Source organism: Molossus molossus, unplaced genomic scaffold (genome assembly GCF_014108415.1).
Source record: "Molossus molossus isolate mMolMol1 unplaced genomic scaffold, mMolMol1.p scaffold_m16_p_19, whole genome shotgun sequence".
In the NCBI taxonomy this organism is placed as follows: domain Eukaryota; kingdom Metazoa; phylum Chordata; class Mammalia; order Chiroptera; family Molossidae; genus Molossus; species Molossus molossus.
In genome coordinates this window covers 5,440,967-5,459,104 of record NW_023425354.1, presented here as the reverse complement: position 1 = coordinate 5,459,104, position 18,138 = coordinate 5,440,967, and the positions used below count along the sequence as shown (strand labels likewise).

Here is an 18,138-nt window from a genome sequence, read left to right as displayed (position 1 = left end):
CCGCCGGGGCTGTCGGTCAGTGCGGGGGCGGGAGCCCGGCCACCAGGTCCTTGGGGCAGCAGCAGGTAAAAGACAGCCGCCTCCCCTTCCGTGTTTTCTCCCGTCAGCTTCTCAGACTCCCCGGTGACATTTCCACCAGCATTTCCAGAGGTTGCCGAGGTATCGCCTCGCTGGCCCGTCTGCATCAGTGGAGAAGCTGCCCCGGGACTTCCTCCACTGCCCAGTTCATCAGGCTCCTGGGTCCAGTCCCCAGCCCAGGGGCGGGCCCAGCTGTTGAGCCCCTGCTTTCTGGGTCAGGTTTCTCACCTCTGTCCTGTAGCTCGGGCTGCTCTACTGCCCACTGCAGGGGTCTACACCTTCCGGCTCATCACTGCCTTTGCTGAGCGCCCTCCTGGGAAATGAGCACCTTCTCTCCTGGGGACTCAGCACCCTCCTCTCGCGGGGTCTCAGCATCTCTTCTCCTGGGGACTCGGTGTCTTCTAGCAGAGACTCGCCTTTTCAGGGGCGCCGATGGCATTAGTGTCCCCACAGTCGTTCAGAGTGGGCTGACTTGTTTGACGTGAGCAGACATCTGTCGGCGTCACCAGACCCGGTCATTTAATCCACTCGGGAAGCATCTCCTAAGTGCCGTGTAGGTGGGGTTGGAGGGAGGTGGGACCCAGGGACGAGGCGCCGTGGTAACTCGCTCTAAGCAGAGCCTGCTGGGAGGTGTTGGGAGACACGAGTCGAGGCTGCCGAGTGGGTGAGTGTGCTCGGAGGCTGTCAGTCCGGCCGGCCGTCTTCACCACTCACTCTCCACCGGGGAGACAGTACTCGAGGGGTCGGCAGCCGAGAGATTGGCCGTGTCTCCATCGTGGCTGGTTTGGTGTCTGTCTGGGCAGAAGCCCCCTCCCACCACAGCTCCTCACATCCCAGGGTCACCCAGCCCTGGGCTGGGCCTTTAGAGGATCCCCCCTCATCTCCTGCCCTGTGGGGGTGTTGTGGAGCTCAGGCGACCTCCTTCAGATGGCCTTCTCTAGCCAGCGGTGCCCCTTCTGGCCAATCAGCTGTGGCGATGGCACGTTGGGCTTCAGACCCAGCACCCGTTCTTGTTCTCTCACAGTTGTTCGGTCGGGAGGACGTGAACCCCCTGAACACCATCTGGACTGCTGCTGAACCTGGGTGGAGAGCGTGGAGTCCGATAGTAATAGCACTGACGTAACACCTGGACGTTTGGGAGACAGGTGTGCTGGCCTGGGTGTGTGCTGACCCTGGGGGTCAGGCGGCCGGGCTGGTGCTCACGACTACCTCCTGCACACGCGCAAGGCTCCGGGGCCTCACGGTCAGCGGGGCGACCGCAGCCCCCACCCGGTACACGGGGCCCTGAGCCCGTGGTCCCTCCAGCGTCCTCGCTGCCTCGAAACTCACCTCTTCCTGTGGATGAAGTCCCAGATGTTGTCACTCAAGTTGAGAAAATAACTCCCAACCCGAAATGTTCAGAGCCACTTGAGAAATAAAAATAGACTCCTTGCACTTCAAGGACGTGTGGAAAGTTTGGTTCCCACGTAGGGTTGTGTTCCTGCTGCGCTGTCATTAACCCCAATTAACTCTCAGCCCCTAGCTCCCGACAAGGACCGCCCTGTCGTCTGGGCATCTGTCTCCTTTACCACGAAGAGTGACCAGGGGCCGTCCAGGGCCCCGCGGTGCTGTCCGCTGGCACACTGCCCTCTCCGCCTGAGCGGCCCCACCCCCGAGCCGCACCTGTCCCGCCGTGGGCCCGCAGGTCGGCACGTCACCACGCCACCTTCTGAGACGTGTTGCTTCACCACCCTGTTAATAGAGAAATCCGAGCCCCGGCCCTCAGCGCAATGTCGCATAGGCCAGATGAGAAGACCCAAGAGGATAGGCAGTCGCTTGGCTGTTCATTGCTTCTTTTTGAAAAAGGGAAGGGAACCCAGAAGGGGCCACAGTGGGTTGTTCAGCGTTCAGAGATGCGCTCTGTCCACACTAGACCATCGGGACACAGGGCCGTTGGTCTCCTGCGCCCCCTCTCTTCCCAGAGACTGCACAGCCCGTGGGGGACAGCCATGCCGCTTGCCGCTGCTTTGAATCCTGTCGGCTCCCAGCCGGAGGCCCCTGCCATTGCCGAGTCCGGCGCTCGCTAATGTGCAGAGGACACCTGTTCCACAGGTAGCCCAGCTGTGGCGCGTGTGGGTCTGGGCCTTGTGACACGTGAGCCGGCTGCCCGGCGCCTTTCCTCTGGGTGGCCCTGCACCCTCCTGCGTGGCACGGTCAGTCTCTGGTCCTGAGCGATGAAAAGAAGCCACATCCCACCTGCCATGTGGCCACGGCTGTCGCAGCTGTGGAGCGAAGGAGTCATCCAGGAGCCCTTCACCACCTGCTCCCACTGAGGGTGGACCTGCCGCCCCTAAGCTAGGCCGGGGGGGCCTCGTCTGACTGTCCCCGTCACTGAGCTGGGCGACACAGCAGTTCTTACTCTGCTTCTCGGGATGTGTCCGTGCAGTTCATCTGCTCACTTACTGTTTAAACTTATCTTTACTGCGGAAGGTGTTACGACAGATGCCCCTCGTTTTCCCTCATCGACGCCCTCCCTCGGCCTTCACCGCGTGCTGCTGCGGCCGTGGGTTGTGTCGATACGCATGTCAGTTCTGTGGGGTGTCTCTCCCACCCCCTTCCCTCGGAGGTTTGTCGGTCTGTTCCCTGCTTCCCCGTCTCTGGGTCTGTTTGTTCGTCAGCTACGCTTGGTCTCTGTACACAGAGGGATGCTCTGGGGAGCTGGGGTCGCGCCCGACAGGGTTTCACAAAACGGGCCTCCTGGGTGGCAGGATCTCCAGCCAAGGAGGAGGGTGAAAATGGACTTGGCTTCAGAGACAGGACCCTGGAGGGAAGGGCCCTGCAACCTGCAGAGGCGGATCCCCTGCCTGCCGGCCCGCGGGCAGGCTCTGCTCCCGTGTTTCCGTAGCAGAACCTTCTGAAGAGCAGGCGTCAGCTTTCCCAGATGAGAGCTGACCTGCCACGTGGGCCACCCCCAGGGACAGTCCCAGCACCCACAGCTGGCACCACGTTTTCAGTGGGAGGCGTCGCAGGTCACAGGCGGAACACCTGGAGTCCAGCTTCGGTCAGGCCACGGCTACTTGGGCACTCTTGTGGCCAGTGGCTTCACGTGTCTTCTTCCACGTGGCATCTTGCTCTCCCGTCCCTCAGAGGAGAAATTCACCGATGGAAAGTCTCCCTGAAGCGGGAATTTTCCTGAATGACGTGCTGATGGTGCCACACAGTCGCGCTTGGCAAAGGGGGGAGATTCTGCCCCTTCCCGGGCCTGAGGGGATCCCTGAGGGCTGCCCGACAGCCCCTTTCCTGTGCCTCCCCAGTTGCTCCTGGCCTGGGGGGGACGCTTGTCCACCCCCATGTCCTGAAGAGACGCAGATGCAGCTCGTGGCCTGGGCAGAAGTCTCCCAGCCCCGGCGACCGCCAGGCCCTGCCACCCAACTAATTAGTGGCTTCTCCTTAAGCCAGCACTTCAGTCCTTCCGTCATCCGCTCTCACGGGGATAATGGACTTGGATAAGAGGTCACAGCTTCCACATCCTGCTCTCCTTGTGACGGGGGCGGGGGAGTGACGGGTCAGCCCCCTCCATGGGGCTCCTGCCTGCCTGTCACAGGGCAGCCAGCTGGGGGACTGGCCGCCAGACCCAGCAGCTGTGATACATTCACCGATACATTCACCCATCACGGGATCAGGGCCCGGCTCCCCAGAGCGGGCCCGGCTCCCCACATCCAGGCTTCCAAGCTGTCTGCCGCATCTCTGGTGAGCGTCATTAGCATCCGCGTGATAAAATGGCACAGTGTAAATGTTAATAAGGTCTGATGCCTCTGCTGCTTCCGAGTGGCAGATTGGAAATGGCGCCATCATCGTAACTCCAACCAGCGGCTTCTAATCCCTCTGCTCCCTGAGCACCCGATTTGGCACGGAGACCCCAGCCTTCCCCCTTCCCGGCCCCAGTCTGCTGAGCCTCGTTCACCCTGGTTCCTTCTGCAAAGAGGACTCACATTTCCCACAGACCAGTGTGTAAGATTTTTCTTACAGGTTTGGGATTTTTCTATTTAAAGTAAATATTCACCCTCCGAAGAGAGAGAAGCGAGGTGCTGTCAGTGCCCCGCCTCGGGCCGGACCCCCACCCACCCCCAGACCTTCCGCGCCTGCTCCCCGGGCGCAGCCCCTGCTGTTCTGGTCTGGGGTGTTTCTCGGAGGGAGTTGCCCCAGAAGCCTCTGGCTGGGTTCTCCCCGCTTCCCGTTCCCTGTAAGTAAAAAACATTGCTGGTTAACAACATCCTGCCGGATCCTTCCTCCAAACCCTTCAGAGTGGTGTCCCCTCCCCCACTGCATGGTCAGGACCCCTGGGTCCCTCCTGCGTCCTTTCTCCCAGGTAAGCGGTGGGTGCGCGAGGCGTGCCTGGTGCCCAGCCCAGCGCTGGGCCGTGAATCCTGAGTCAGTGTTTGCCGAGGAGACGTGAGCCGGCGATGTCCCTGGGGTATTATCTGAGACTTGCCTGGAAATACCTTTGCAGGAGTCTCGGGACAGTTGGTGTGAGGGGCGGCAGAGAAACAGGTCTCGGGGCTCTGTGCACCGTGACACTGGAACCCCGAGGGAGCCCCTGCCCGTCCAGCGCCCCTGGGTGAGGACAGACCCGGCCCGGGCAGAGGCGGCGTGCGCAGCGTGTCCCCACACATGGCGTGCCATGTGCAGCCCAGTCCGTGGGCCCCTGGGCGAGGACGGACCCGGCCCGGGCAGAGGCGGTGTGCGCAGCATGTCCCCACACATGGCGTGCCGTGTGCAGCCCAGCCTGTGGGCCCCTGGGCGAGGACGGACCCGGCCCGGGCAGAGGCGGCGTGCACAGCGTGTCCCCACACATGGCGTGCCGTGTGCAGCCAGCCTCCGGGCCCCTGGGTGAGGACGGACCTGGCCCGGGCAGAGGCGGCGTGCGCAGCGTGTCCCCACACATGGCGTGCCGTGTGCAGCCAGCCTCCGGGCCCTCACTCCTGTTTCTGTTGCCCAGGCTGTCTTCACTCTCCTCCTGGGACCCTTCACTTTCTTTGACGTCCAGAAGACCAAGTACCTGCAGATCCTGACCTCCCTGATGAGATGGATCGGTGAGTCTGAGAAGCATCACCGTCTACGCTTCCCCCCGCCCCTTCCTGAGACAGCCGGGCAGCTCGTGGCCGAAGCTGGAGTGTGGTGCGGGTTTCTGTGGGCTCCGGGGGGCAAGGAGGAGGGGGTGCTGTGCCTGCCTTCTTACTGCTGGGGAGATTTAGTGCCCGGAACGCCAAGGCACTTCAAGGTCACCTTATGTGGACAGAGCTGGGCGAGGCCTGCGATTCTGGAACAGCCTTTTTCACACGCCCAGGGGGTCCCCACGGACCCGCAGGCTGGAGGCTGGGCCCTGAGGTCTGGGTCAGGGCTCTGCTCAGTAGAGTGTGCCATAAAACCAGTGGGCCATGGCGGCCGCATCCCCAGCCACCAGGGTGTGAAAGACGCCTCGTCCACGGTGCCCTCTAACTGCCTCCCGCCGAGCGAGCAGGAGCACCGCTCCCCTCGGGGTGTCTCCCCCTAGACCATACATGCGGTGGGGCTCGTTCATTGTGCCGCAGCATCCTGCCGGCCACCCAGAGGGGCCAGGCTGCGGACCCCTGTCCAGGACAGGAGGGGGTGGGCTCCGGCCGGCGTGGGCGGGATGCGCACTGGGCTCGGCAGGCTTGTTTGACGTGAGCGCGATGCTGTTGCCGTTCTGCTGGGCCGCCCCCTCCCTGACCCCTTCCCAGCCCCCCTCCCGGGCGTGCACCCCGCAGGGCTCGGGTGCACACTGCCCCTCATGCAGCCCGCACTCAGCGCTCAGTCGTGACGAGTCAGTTTCTGGTCCAAACGAGTCCGGCAGTTCTGGCTCCTCCAGTCCCCCAGCGTGAGGAGCCGCTGCCTCACAGGAGCCCTGGCGTCTTCGGGGGGGGAAGGGACGGGCCGTCATCCAGGCCAGCCCACCCCGAGGGCGCGTGGACAGGAGCTCACGACTGGGGCAGGCCCCCTGCGACGCAAGGGGCCGTCAGTGCAGGGGGCTCGGCCTCGGCCTGAGCCAGACCCGCCCGCCGGTCACTTCTCCCCACTCTCGGTCCCTCCTTGCGGTGGGGCCTCTGCAACGTGACGTCCATGGAGACGAGGGGACAGAGGACACCTGCTCCATGCCTGGACAGGGCAAGAGTCCTTGATTGCCCGTCAGTGGGTCTGAGCCTGTCCCTACCACGGGTGCTGTGTTCACGTTCCGTTCACCAGCTCCACAGCCCTGGACTAAAGGAACGTGACCGCCTGGGACAACAGGACAGCCCATAGCTTAGAACACGGGGATCGCGCTAGTCCAAGGGCAGGGTGTCGGAAGAGCGCCTCCTTGGGTGCCAGGAGGGACCGTGTCCGAAAGGCCCGGATCAGCAGGGGTCAGAACCACCCTCCCCTCATAGGTCTGCTTACAGGAAGTATTGAAAGCCCGAGTGACCTTCAGGGGTCTTCTCAGTAAAGCAGTATTTGGAGAAAAACCTCCCTCCTCATTTCCCTGACTTAATCTGTTGTCCCAGCAACCATGTCCCAAAGTCCTGACAGTCGGCCCCTGCCTGCTCAGGATTGGCTGTGCGTGACCTGCACTAGCGACGGGAAGGGGCTAGGGGAACGCTGGTTCCTGTCCCTCCCTCTGGGGCGAGGCGGCGGAGCAGGGTGGGGAGCGGCGGGGGGACGCCCGTGCTGTCGCCGGCGTGATGGATTCCCATGTCAGCCCACGAGGGGGTGGCCACCGGATAATGACAGCTAATGGCTTCTGTAGCACCGCGGTGCCTGTTCAGTCGATGAAGTCCTCTGGTCTGGTGAGCAGTCCACTCACTAGCAGGGAGAAGGCTGTGAGGTCCCCCAGACGGGTCAGCGCAGAGGGGGCCCCTCCCGCCTGCTGTGGCGTCTTCCCATAGCACAGTCCGTAGGTCTGTCACTTAGACAGTGGACAGCTCTTTGCCATGGTGCCGCCACCCGGCCCTGGGGACCCTGTTCTGCCCCTTTCTCCCTAGTAGAGCCCCTCCCACAGAGCAGCAAGGTCACAGGGACTCGGTGGGACTCCTCTGGGTCTCCCCTGAGGCCCCGCTGCAGAGGCAGCGACACAGTGGGCGGCAGTGGCCTCCAGAGGTGTGGCCCAGAGAGCGCGCGAGGTAGCTCACTAAGGGCATCCACACTCATGTTTGGGTGGTGACCCAGTCTGGACGTCGCCGTCTCCGCAAGTCATTGGCTCTTTTCTCCCTTTGACCCGAGAGAGTCAGATGGCAGTGGCTCCTGCCAGCCTGTCCCCCAGGAGCTCTGTGGGTGACAGCACAGTCATCTCCCGGGACACTCAGACCTCTGGCACACAAAGCCCTCCTGAGCCAGAGAGAAGCGCCCAGTCCAGGGAGCTCGGACGCGTGGCCCCGCACAGGGCGCTGGGTGCTCTTCCTCGGGGCCCGGGCGTCTGCGGCCGTCAGAGGGGCCTGTCCTGGCCCCAGCTCACCCCAGGTGATGTTTCCAGAACTCCTCCGAGGGCAGTGAGCACCCCTGTCCTCGCAGGTCTGATCCAAGTTGTCAGTCTGCACTGAAGCTTCTCCTGTTGCCCCCGAAAGGCAGCTGTGCACCGAGTCCCTGGGACCCGCCCTCCGGCACACCCCACCTCTCCCCTCCCACCCGAGGGCGCAGACCGGCCAACAGCCCAGGGGAGCGCTCGGGGTGGCAATAGCCGGCTTGGGTTCTAGAAAGACAAAAGGGGAAAATGAGTACCAGAGGGACTGGAAAATCATAAATGCGCTGAGCCGGAAACTTTCTTGTGCTTAATTAGGAATTTGTTCTGCCATCTGTTGAAATGAGGCCGGGAGGACCGCAGGGGCCACCCCAAGCAGGCCCCCTGGAGCTCAAGGCAGCTGAGAAGCCCGAGGCTGGCTCCTCCCGGGCCCTCCCTGTGCCCGCCTTCGGCCATCAGCCCGGAGCCCCCCTCTCTCTGTGCCCGCCTTCGGCCATCAGCCCAGGAGCCCCCCTCTCCCTGTGCCCGCCTTCAGCCATCAGCCCAGGAGCCCCCTCCCTGTGCCCGCCTTCAGCCATCAGCCCAGGAGCCCCCTCCCTGTGCCCGCCTTCAGCCATCAGCCCAGGAGCCCCCCTCTCTCTGTGCCCGCCTTCGGCCATCAGCCCAGGAGCCCCCCTCTGTGCCCGCCTTCGGCCATCAGCCCAGGAGCCCCCCTCTCTCTGTGCCCGCCTTCGGCCATCAGCCCAGGAGCCCCCCTCTGTGCCCGCCTTCGGCCATCAGCCAGGAGCCCCCCTCTCTCTGTGCCCGCCTTCGGCCATCAGCCCAGGAGCCCCCCTCTCTCTGTGCCCGCCTTCGGCCATCAGCCCAGGAGCCCCCCTCTCCCTGTGCCCGCCTTCGGCCATCAGCCCAGGAGCCCCCCTCCCTGTGCCCGCCTTCGGCCATCAGCCCAGGAGCCCCCTCCCTGTGCCCGCCTTCGGCCATCAGCCCAGGAGCCCCCCTCCCTGTGCCCGCCTTCGGCCATCAGCCCAGGAGCCCCCTCCCTGTGCCCGCCTTCGGCCATCAGCCCAGGAGCCCCCTCCCTGTGCCCGCCTTCAGCCATCAGCCCGGAGCCCCCCTCTCTCTGTGCCCGCCTTCGGCCATCAGCCAGGAGCCCCCCTCTCTCTGTGCCCGCCTTCGGCCATCAGCCCAGGAGCCCCCTCCCTGTGCCCGCCTTCGGCCATCAGCCAGGAGCCCCCCTCTCTCTGTGCCCGCCTTCGGCCATCAGCCAGGAGCCCCCTCCCTGTGCCCGCCTTCGGCCATCAGCCAGGAACCCCCCTCTCCCTGTGCCCGCCTTCGGCCATCAGCCAGGAACCCTGGCGCTGTGGGAACAGCATTGACTGGCCACTTGTCCGGGAAAATGTCAGAACACGGATGACAGGTGCCAGTGTCGATTCAGTTCTTTTGCTCCTGAAATAAGTCCTGGGGCTACCAGGCTGGTCAGTTTGGGAGACTGAATTCACAGGTGCAAGGGTGGGTGGTCTCCGATGGCCGTCCAGCCACGTTCGCCCAGGCGGCTGCTTCAGGTCAGCCAAGCCTCCCGAGCACACGGCTTGGGCCCTGGCCCGGGTGCCACACCTGCCAGCCACTCCCGATGTACTCCTCCCTCGTCGCTTCCACGGGGGACAGTGTTCACTCCGAATGTGCCCTGCCCCAGCCAGGTCCCTTGTCTGGCGGCAGCAAAGGCAGGACCCCCTCGGAGCGCTGGGAAGATACAGCGGGACCGTGTGGGAAGCGCTGCAGCCCAGGGCCCGCACCCCGGGAGCATCCGCAGGCCCCACACCTGCCCATCGACTGTCGGCCATCAGGGCCGCGACGTGGCCTCAGAGGGAGTCTCCCTCGGGCAGGCCATGAGATCAGGGACCGCCTAAGCACCCCGAGAAAGAGCCGTGGCGCTGGGTGTCCCCCTGAGACCTGGAGCATTCCCATTACGCCGGCTCTGCAGTCTCCCCTGCCCCACACCTGCGCTGGTCCCAGACACGCCCACCACCTCCACCCTCTGCCTCGGAGGAGGCTCGAGAGGAGGAGAGGCAGGCTCCCCGCTCAGGCCTGCCGGGGCTTCCTCTGTAGCTCCTGCCTCTCTCACTGTCGGTGGCCATCAGACCAGGGACACAGAGACGCAACCAGAGGTGCTGTCCTTCGTGCCCCAGGCCCAGCAACTGTGGCTGCAGAGCCCAAGCCCCCTCCAGTGATGACTGTAGACTGTTCCCACCTGGGACACGGGCAGGGCGTGTCATTACTTCACTCCCGTTACCAACTTCCCCCAGAAGACGCCTCCTGGTTGGGAACACAAACAGCTGGCCCCGCTCGGGACTTCCCATGTGGCATTATTAAAACACTGATTCTTTCTAATAGACGCTGCTCTGGGGTGCAGCAGCCCTTCGGTCTGGGTCTGGGCTGCTGAGGACCCACAGGGCTGCTTCCCCGATTATGTATTCCGAGCAGCTGCCACACACACCGTTCCGTCTCCGCGCTCCACTCAAAGTGGGTCAGGCGCGTCCTCCCGGGCAAGCAGGCGTCCGTGGAGGCCCCTGAGCCTTCCCGGGAAGTTTCGTGGCCCTCTCCCCACCCGACCCGGCAGGTGCCCCAGTTTGTCCTCTAGACCAAGAGGCGGTGGCCCGAGTGGCGGGAGGTCCCCAGGAGACCGTCACCTAGGAGGGAACAGAAGGGCTCTGGTTTACCTGGCCCCAGACGTGTCTGTGGCCGCTTGGCTGACTCCCCCGCGGATCCATGACTGACCTCAGCGGAGTGTCTCCTGGAGGGACTGCTCTGATCTGTCACCACCAGCAGTCGGGGGTCTGCTGTGTCTGGGCCATCTGTCCACAGCCTGTTGGCTCAGCCAGCTTGGTACATGAATTCCTTCACAGCCTCTCACTCAACCAGTGCTTCTCGGAGGGCCGGGAAGGTGCCCCCTCCCAAAACGAAGGTGCCCAGCAGCCCCCTGAGCAGCCAGCCAGCCCTGTGCCCGCCCTCTCTGGGCTCCCGCCAGGACTCTCCGGGGCCGTTCAGCACCCGCCCTCTCTGGTCACACAGCAGTGGAGGGGACCCAGGGAAACCTCTGTGTGTATGTTTCACTTGGGTCTGAGTTTTAGTCTTCGTTTTCTAAAAGTTCTTTGCAAACACAGTGGTCAGTTTAAAGGCGAGGAACCCGGGGTTTCTTCTTAAGACTCTTGGGGTAGATTGGACACTTAAAGTTTGCTGACGAGTCAGCCACACACCACAGTGACCCGTTTCCTTAGCAGCAGGACTGACCTCCGAGCTCTGCCGGGCCCCGGGCAAAGGCCGTTGCTCTTTCAGCCAACTTCTCCGCACAGCCTCTGTTAGCAGCGCCGCTCCGCGCGAGGCCGGCACGTGCACTGACCGGGCCCGAGGGCTCCCGCTGCACCCGGGAAGTCGGCGGGCCAGCTGCCTGGACGGCAGCAAGGGAAGGGGAGGGGAGACGAGGCCCAGGCAGCTGGTGGGGAGAGATGTCTGCAGAGTTGAGCTTCACCGGGGCCGGGGTGGCCTCAGCCTCGCGACAGGGTCAGGCAGCCACGTGCCTCTGTGGAGCTAGCGTGGCCCGGAGCTCGGGGTTTACGTTCCGTTCAGGGCCGTCTAAGCGCCGCTGTCATAGAACCGCCTTCCTTGGCCCCCACTCTCCCTGCTTTCCCTCGGACCCAGCAGCTGCTTGAGAGCTGTCTCAGCTCAGGCCACCATCGCACCGCCACAGCCACCATCACACCGCCACGGCCACCGTCGCACCGCCACGGCCACCGTCGCACCGCCACAGCCTGAACAACAGCGTGTTTTCCCAAGACCAGGTGCTGCCACGATCGGTCTCTGGTGAGGCCTCCTGGCTTGTCCACGGCCACCTCGCAGTGTCCTCATGTGGCCTCTCTGCGAGCAGGGAGCGGGCAGGCTGGCGTCTCTTCCTCGTCTCGTAAGAGCGCCGGTCCTGTCACCCTGTGACTGCGTCTCTCCCTCCTCACCGCCTGGGCAGGTGTGGTCACAGGGCACATGGGGTCAGGGCTTCAGCACAGAGCTGTGGGGAGACAGTGCGTAGCAAGAGGGAAAGGCTGTCGACCTTCAGGGGAGGGGACGGTGCCCAGGCTTTGTTTCCGGCCTCCGGGAAGATGAGTCCGCCGGCAGCCAGAGGCCCCGCAGCCCCTCTCTCGGCAGTGACGGCTCAGGGATGACAGATGGGGACGCTCCCCTCCCAGGAGCCACTTGCGCAGTGTGGACAGTTGAAGGACGAGGGGCCAGAACTCTCGATTTCATACTTAAGACTTGATTGCTTCAGAGACTCGACCGCCTGCTCTCTACCGGCGACCTCCGCGCTGCCACACTCACGGGGAGGCCCTGCGCGGGCTCCTTTGGGATAAATAATTTAGCCACAGAGTAGAATCTCAGTCCTGTAACTGATTCTCTCAACATCCTTCTCGCCTGCTCCGGGGTGGTGACGAGGAGCAGGGCAGAGCGGGCACCCTCCAGAAGCCGTGGGCTGGCCGGCCGCCGGCGGAGTCAGCCTGGCTTTGAGTCCCTTCAGCAGAAGCCCGGGGCTTCCTCGTGGGTTGGCAGACGGGCAAGCATCTCGGTGTCCTGCTGGCCTGAGATGAGCTCTGGCCAGGGCCCAGGTGCCCCGGAGGCGAGCTCACCTGTGCAGGGGCTTCTCGGTTCTCTCAAAGGGACGCCTCCCAGCAGGGACCCAGCACGTCCTGTCTTCTTGGGAAATGAAACGGGCCCCACCCAACCCACAGCCCGTGCTCAGACGGGAGAGCGATGCCGGGGAAGGATGAACCACTTGCCCCAAAGAAGCCAAACAAGATTTGTTGTCCGGTCACCCAGCCTTGTCCAGAAAGAGCACACATAGGGTCCCCCAGGTGACAGTGACAGAGACAGCTTGGCCTTGTGTGACCTTCGGGAGAGCAAGGAGAGTGGGGGCTGCTCTGGGTCACAGAGCAGGTGTGAGCAGCCCGTCCTGGATCCTCGCCCCGCCCCCCCGACCCTCAGAGCCCCAAAGACGAGCTGAAGTCTGGGCCAGAGATGCTCAGAGCAGGGGGTTTCTGAAAAGGCTGTGACTGCAGCTGGGCCCTGCCAGGGAAGGGGGTCGTAGTTTCCCCTCCTTGGAGCAGAGGAGAGTTAGACAGGGCGACAGGTTTGCTGCTTGCCTGAGCCCGGGGCTCTCGGGACGGGAAGGATGTTAAACCTGGTTTAGCCGTGTTTGAGCTGTTGCTGCAGGCCAGGCTCAGGGCTCCGCCACGTCACCTCCCCCCTCTCGGCCCCGGGGTCACACAGCCACGCGACCGAACCAGTGGGTGAAGCCAGCATAGCGGAGAACTTGAGCTTGTTCGGGAAGAAGCAGCGGCCTCCGTCCCTCTGCCTGTCTCCTGGGCTGAGCGCCCCTCGCACCGCCGGCCCCGTGGGCTCGCGGGCCGCCCGAGGCTCTGCGCTGCTCGTCGGCCGTGATTCAAGGCAGATTGTAGTCGCCTCTTCTTGCTCGTAGAGCTGAGAAGCTGCTTGGGCTTCAGTGGCTCTCAGACTAGGCCAGTGTCACCCCGTCAGCTCCTCCCAGCCCCCCGAATCTCGGGGGAACCCGGCCAAGGAGAGGCACATCCGTGCCCCAATACCCTTGGCGGGCAATGCGGTGGCGAAGGAGGGGGCTGGGCCAGATCGACGCAGCGCCCTGCCTGGAGCGCCGGCGCCCGAGCCAGGATGGCACAGCACAGCCATCTGTCATCATTAGCCCCGGCGTGGGGCCCTCTGCTTGGAGAAGCGAGTGCACCCTCCCGACAGCTGCCACAGGGGTGGCTCCCCTCACAGGTCACAGCCGGAGCCACTTACGGGGCTCAGAGAACAGCAGGGTTTGGGGCGGCCTAGGCTGGGGCCAGGCTCAGAAGTCAGAGTCGAGGGGGTGGGGCTCCAGGGAGCAGCCCTGCCAAGCAAGGCACAGTGCAGGGTGCTGCCATCAGCCAGCCTGGGAAGGGCCTGGGGCTGCCGACAGACCCCAGCACCGCAGTCCGGCTCTGGCTGAGCTCTGCCCTCCTCGCCGTCCTCCCCCCCCACAGCTGTAGTCACCCTTCCAGCACCTGCCGAGGAGACAGTGGCGCTGGAGTCAGGGCCCTGGGGGCACGGGCCATTGCACAGAGCCCTCCAGGGTTCCAGGAGCTCACTTCTAGCTGAGCCTTTAACAAAATGTTTCTCGGTGACCCAGGACCCCCATGCCCAGCCAGTGCCTCCTCTCTGCAGGGCAGGCCACCCTGGTGGTCACAGCCCAGAGGACTCAGAGCCTGTGTGTCCTGTAGCCTTTCAAGAAGGACTAGGGCAGCCCTAGGCCTCAGTGTCTCACAGATCCAGGCAGGTGACCAAGGTCAGAGCTGGGAGACCTCGGCTGAGGTTAGGGACAGGAGGCAGAACTCTTTCAGAGTCCCAGCAGGTGAGGTGCTTCCCAGCTACACACCTGCCCACACCCCCGCAGAAACCCCACTGCCCAACCGAAATACACTGCAAGCCCACGGGGCGTTTAGAATTTCGTAGTAGCCATGTTTAGCAGTGTAACTTTAGCCCTGGCTGGTTTGGCTCAGCGGTTAGTGTCAGCCTGCGGACCAAAGAGTCGTGGGTTCGATTCCCACTCAGGGGCACATACCTCGGCTGTGGGTTCGATCCCTGGCCCCAGGCGGGATCATGCGGGAGGCAACCAGTTGATGTGTTTTCTCACATCGATGTTTCTCTCTCCCTCCTTCCACTCTATCTAAAAGAAAAATATCCTCGGGTGAGGATTTAAAAAATAAAATAAAAACAAAAGTGTAACTTTGATAATATATTTCTCCCACCTAATCTGTCTTTCCGACATGCAGTCAAGGGGGAAAACAGCTCTTCATGTCCCATTTTCTCATGGAGTCTTCCAGACCAGGTGTGTCCTGCACGCCCCACACCCCACTGTGGACCAGCCACGTTCACATCTGCGTGGCCTCAGGGCTCGTGGCCACTGTGGTGGACTAAGTGCTGAGTCTTCTCTGGCAGAGCCCCAGGATTCTGTTGCCCCTGCAGACGGGCCCCGGGAAGCCTCCAGGCGTGCCCAGAAGTACCCCTCGCATATTCCAGAGCCAGGCGTGGAGAAGGGGCAGGATGGTAAAACCGCCACGTCCCATCATCCCACGTGCCTAGTGAGAGTTTCAGCAGGGAGGGGGCAGCGGGCTCCTGGGGGAGCCTGCCCTGCCCTCCTCCGGGCCAGGAGAGCCGCGGCCCAGCTCGTGCCAGCCCCTCGCAGACCCCGAATTCTGTAAGGAAGGTGGAGCCTGCCCAGGCCTCACCCCCACTCTGAGCCGCAGGGAGAGCCTCACCCCAGCTCAGGACAAGGCGGTGCCTGCCCCCCACTTGGTGTGCTGCTGGGGGACCCCGGAAGGAGCTCCGCCCCCCTTCAGCCCAGCTCAGGACAAGGCGGTGCCTGCCCCCCACTTGGTGTGCTGCTGGGGGACCCCGGAAGGAGCTCGCCCCCCTTCACCCCAGCAAAGGTTAGCACTGATGTGGTTTCCCAGGGGTGGCGTTCAGCGATAGAGGATGGAACTGACGGTCCTGACTTCGGCCTCTACCCAGTGACTGAGAGGTGGACTGAGGCTGCTGGTTGGACTCCCCGGAAGTGATCGTCAGAGCCCCCGTCCTGACCTTAGGCCCTGCCCGCTCCTCCTCCACCTGGCCCCAAGAACACAGCAGCTCCGACTCCCCCAGGTCTGGGCCTGTGTGTGGCTTCATCCGACCCCCGAGGGAGGCCCCCAGGATGAGGGGTCCGGGAAGGGCGGGGACCAGGAGAGGCTGAGCGCTGCCAGATTTGGGGTTTCGTCTGTCAGCTCACCTGCCCTGCTCTGCGAAGGAGAGAGGCCTTGAGGCCAGACAGATAAACAGCCGGGAGGCCCGGCTTAGCCACTTCCTCCTGCAAAGGCCAGAGGGACAGGAGGCGACTGGACAGCGGTGTTTCTCCTGACGTCTTCAGCGCCTGGTTGATGACGGTCAAATGTGAGAACGCACCTCGATGTAAAACGCTACCTTGACCGGCACGCTTGCCGTTGCTGAGGTCCCTGTGACGGAAAGCTGACATGGCTGTGACCCGCCGACCTCTCCCCGGCCCCACGCCCGTCCTGACTGTGTCTCAGATGGTCGGTCCTGATGCAAGTCTTACTTTCCCCCTGCCCTCCTCACGGGGGCCGGAGACGGCTTCTGGAAGCTGTCTGCTCGGCTCAGAATCCGCACGAGATAAGGACTCGCTGTCGCTCCTGCCTCCCTCCGGAGGAGTCAGGTGTGCGGGAGAGCGGGGAGCCGGCTGCACCTCGGGATCGATGCGGTGCTCCTGCTCCGAGCAGCTGTCAGGACGACGGACGCTTCAGGCCAGTCCCAGGCGGGGCAGCGGGGCAGCGTCTGGAGACTGAGTGACGCTCGGGCTGCGGTTCCCGCGCAACTGCATCACGCTTCTCCTGCACCCAGAGGGAGTGTGCGGCCCCCAGGTTTCTCTGCATCAGGTTCTGCCGACCCCCAGGGGTCACCTGCCGTGGCCTTGGACACCTCCCACGACAGAGATCTCAGCATCTGCCCCAGCAGCTCATGTGGCTGTTAACCAGTTCTTTCTCATTGTCATTTGTCTCCTGTAACTTTGCCCTCTGGTCCCTGTGGACTGTAGGTTCCGGAAGGCCCAGTGGGCCCTGGGCCGTCTCTGGTGAATGAGTGAATGGTCCCAGGTGAGCCCATACGTCACACAGAATGAGTGCAGTGATCTTTACATGGGCTGTTGCTTCAGAGGTTACAAGAGAAGGCTCCTGTCCCACCTCGTCACCTCGAGAGGCCCAGCAGCCACTCCTCATGTGACATGTGTCCGGCCCTCTCCTCCCCCACACAGACTCCTCCCTGGCCACTCACTGCCTCTGCTGACCCCTTGGATGGGTGTGGACTGTGGCCTGTGGGGGTCAGGGAGGCTGAGGCCAGCCCTGCCTTCAGGGACGTGCAGGCCCTGGTCACTGAGATGTCGGGGAGCTCTCACTGCTCTGTCCCTCCGTGTCCCTGTCGCCTCAGCCAGGTGGCAGTGCGGCCTGGCCCCTCCCCATCACGCTTCCTGTCGCTCACAGCCCGTCATCTGCATCTTGATTTACTGCCGCACCAGGTGCGTTTCTGGAGCAGCTATCTCCCGGGGACCGGCCATCCATCTAAGGGTGGATGTGGGGCTCTGCTCCTCCAGCAGCCGAGGGCGGGAGGCAGGCAGAGGAGTGTGGTCACAAGGGAGGGGCCGGGCGGCATGGGGGGCTCAGTCCTCATCCTCTAGTCCCAGGGTCCCTCAGAGTCAGAGCTGCCCATGCGGGGCCCTGCCGCCTCCTTCCCTCCCCCCCCCCCCCCCGCCTATCCCTCCCCTCCCCTGTCCCCCCATAGCGGCACTGCGTGTAGGGCTGCTGGTGTGTTTTCCCCTGCTGGCTGGGAGACCACGTGGAGCTTGTCCCCTCCCCCCTCCCCCCTCCCCCCCGCCTATCCCTCCCCTCCCCCCCATATCTCCCCTCCCCCGTCCCCCCATAGCGGCACTGCATGTAGGGCGTCTGGTGTGTTTTCCGCTTGCTGGCTGGGAGACCACCTGGAGCATGTCCCCTCCCTCTTCACTCCTGCCAGCAGCGCGGCACAGCGCCGTGTCTTCACAGTGGGCAGGGGCCCCGCAGACCCTGTCCTTGCCCGAGGCCACCAAAGGCTGCTGGGCCACTGCCTAATGCCCCCGGAGTTGCCTCCCCAGGGCCTCGGCCTGGACGTCCCGCCTTTGAAGGGAGACTGGTTTCCGGTTTGGGAATAGACTTGTTTGATTAGGAAAAGGAGATGGGTGGCGAATCGGGGTAAGAGCACTGTTTGCTGAAACTAATTATAGACAAGATTGTGAGATAAGTGTTATCACCCACAGGGACGTGAGGCACCATGTGAGTGGGGGCGGGGCAGCACGCTTTAAAAGTCAGTCTCCCATCTTTGGAAACCTGCTTCACAAACTGGTTTATTCGCAGGAAGCAGAGCCCCTCAGGGCTGCCCAGACAGCTCACAAGCCAGTTTCCATCCACCCCCTGCCCCCCCTTGGAGACTTAGGGCTGAGGAGGAGAGGAGCAGGGGCCAGCACCCCAGCGGGGAGAGCACCTCCCGACAGCCCACTCCTGCCCCCTCACGTGCTCCCCACTCCCGGGCCCAAGGCCAAGGCAAGCAGGTCGCTAGGGCACCTCTGCACTTGCCTTATTCTGCGTCCAGCCGGGAGTAGCACCAGGTCAGAGGGGCACCCGAGACAGGAGAGCACAGCAGGATTGAATCTCGCTGTACAGCACCGCCCCCCCCCACCCGCGCCGACCCCAGTGCCCTGCCTGTGTGACAGCTGTCAGCTGCAGCCTCTTGAATTGCTAGTCACCAGGCAGCCCCGGGCCCCCAGTCTTCCCAAGGTAGCCACCCCACCCTCCCAGCTCTGCTTTATGACCCTCTCTGGCCCGGACAGAGTCGCTGGCACGGGAGACCCCACCTCCACCCCATCCAGCCTTTCCCCTGGTCCCCTCCCCTCCTTC

The 18,138-nt window shown here is 63.7% G+C and overlaps 1 protein-coding gene across 3 annotated transcripts in view; it reads left to right on the top strand.

Moving 5' to 3' along the window:
* Positions 1–18,138, top strand: part of TMEM104 (transmembrane protein 104) — a 53,978-nt gene that overhangs the window by 32,414 nt on the left and 3,426 nt on the right. For all 3 annotated transcript variants that reach the window (XM_036269883.1, XM_036269884.1, XM_036269885.1), the window contains one exon: positions 5,057–5,150. In XM_036269883.1, coding sequence (XP_036125776.1) covers positions 5,057–5,150 — 94 coding nt within the window. The remainder of the gene's footprint in view (positions 1–5,056; positions 5,151–18,138) is intronic.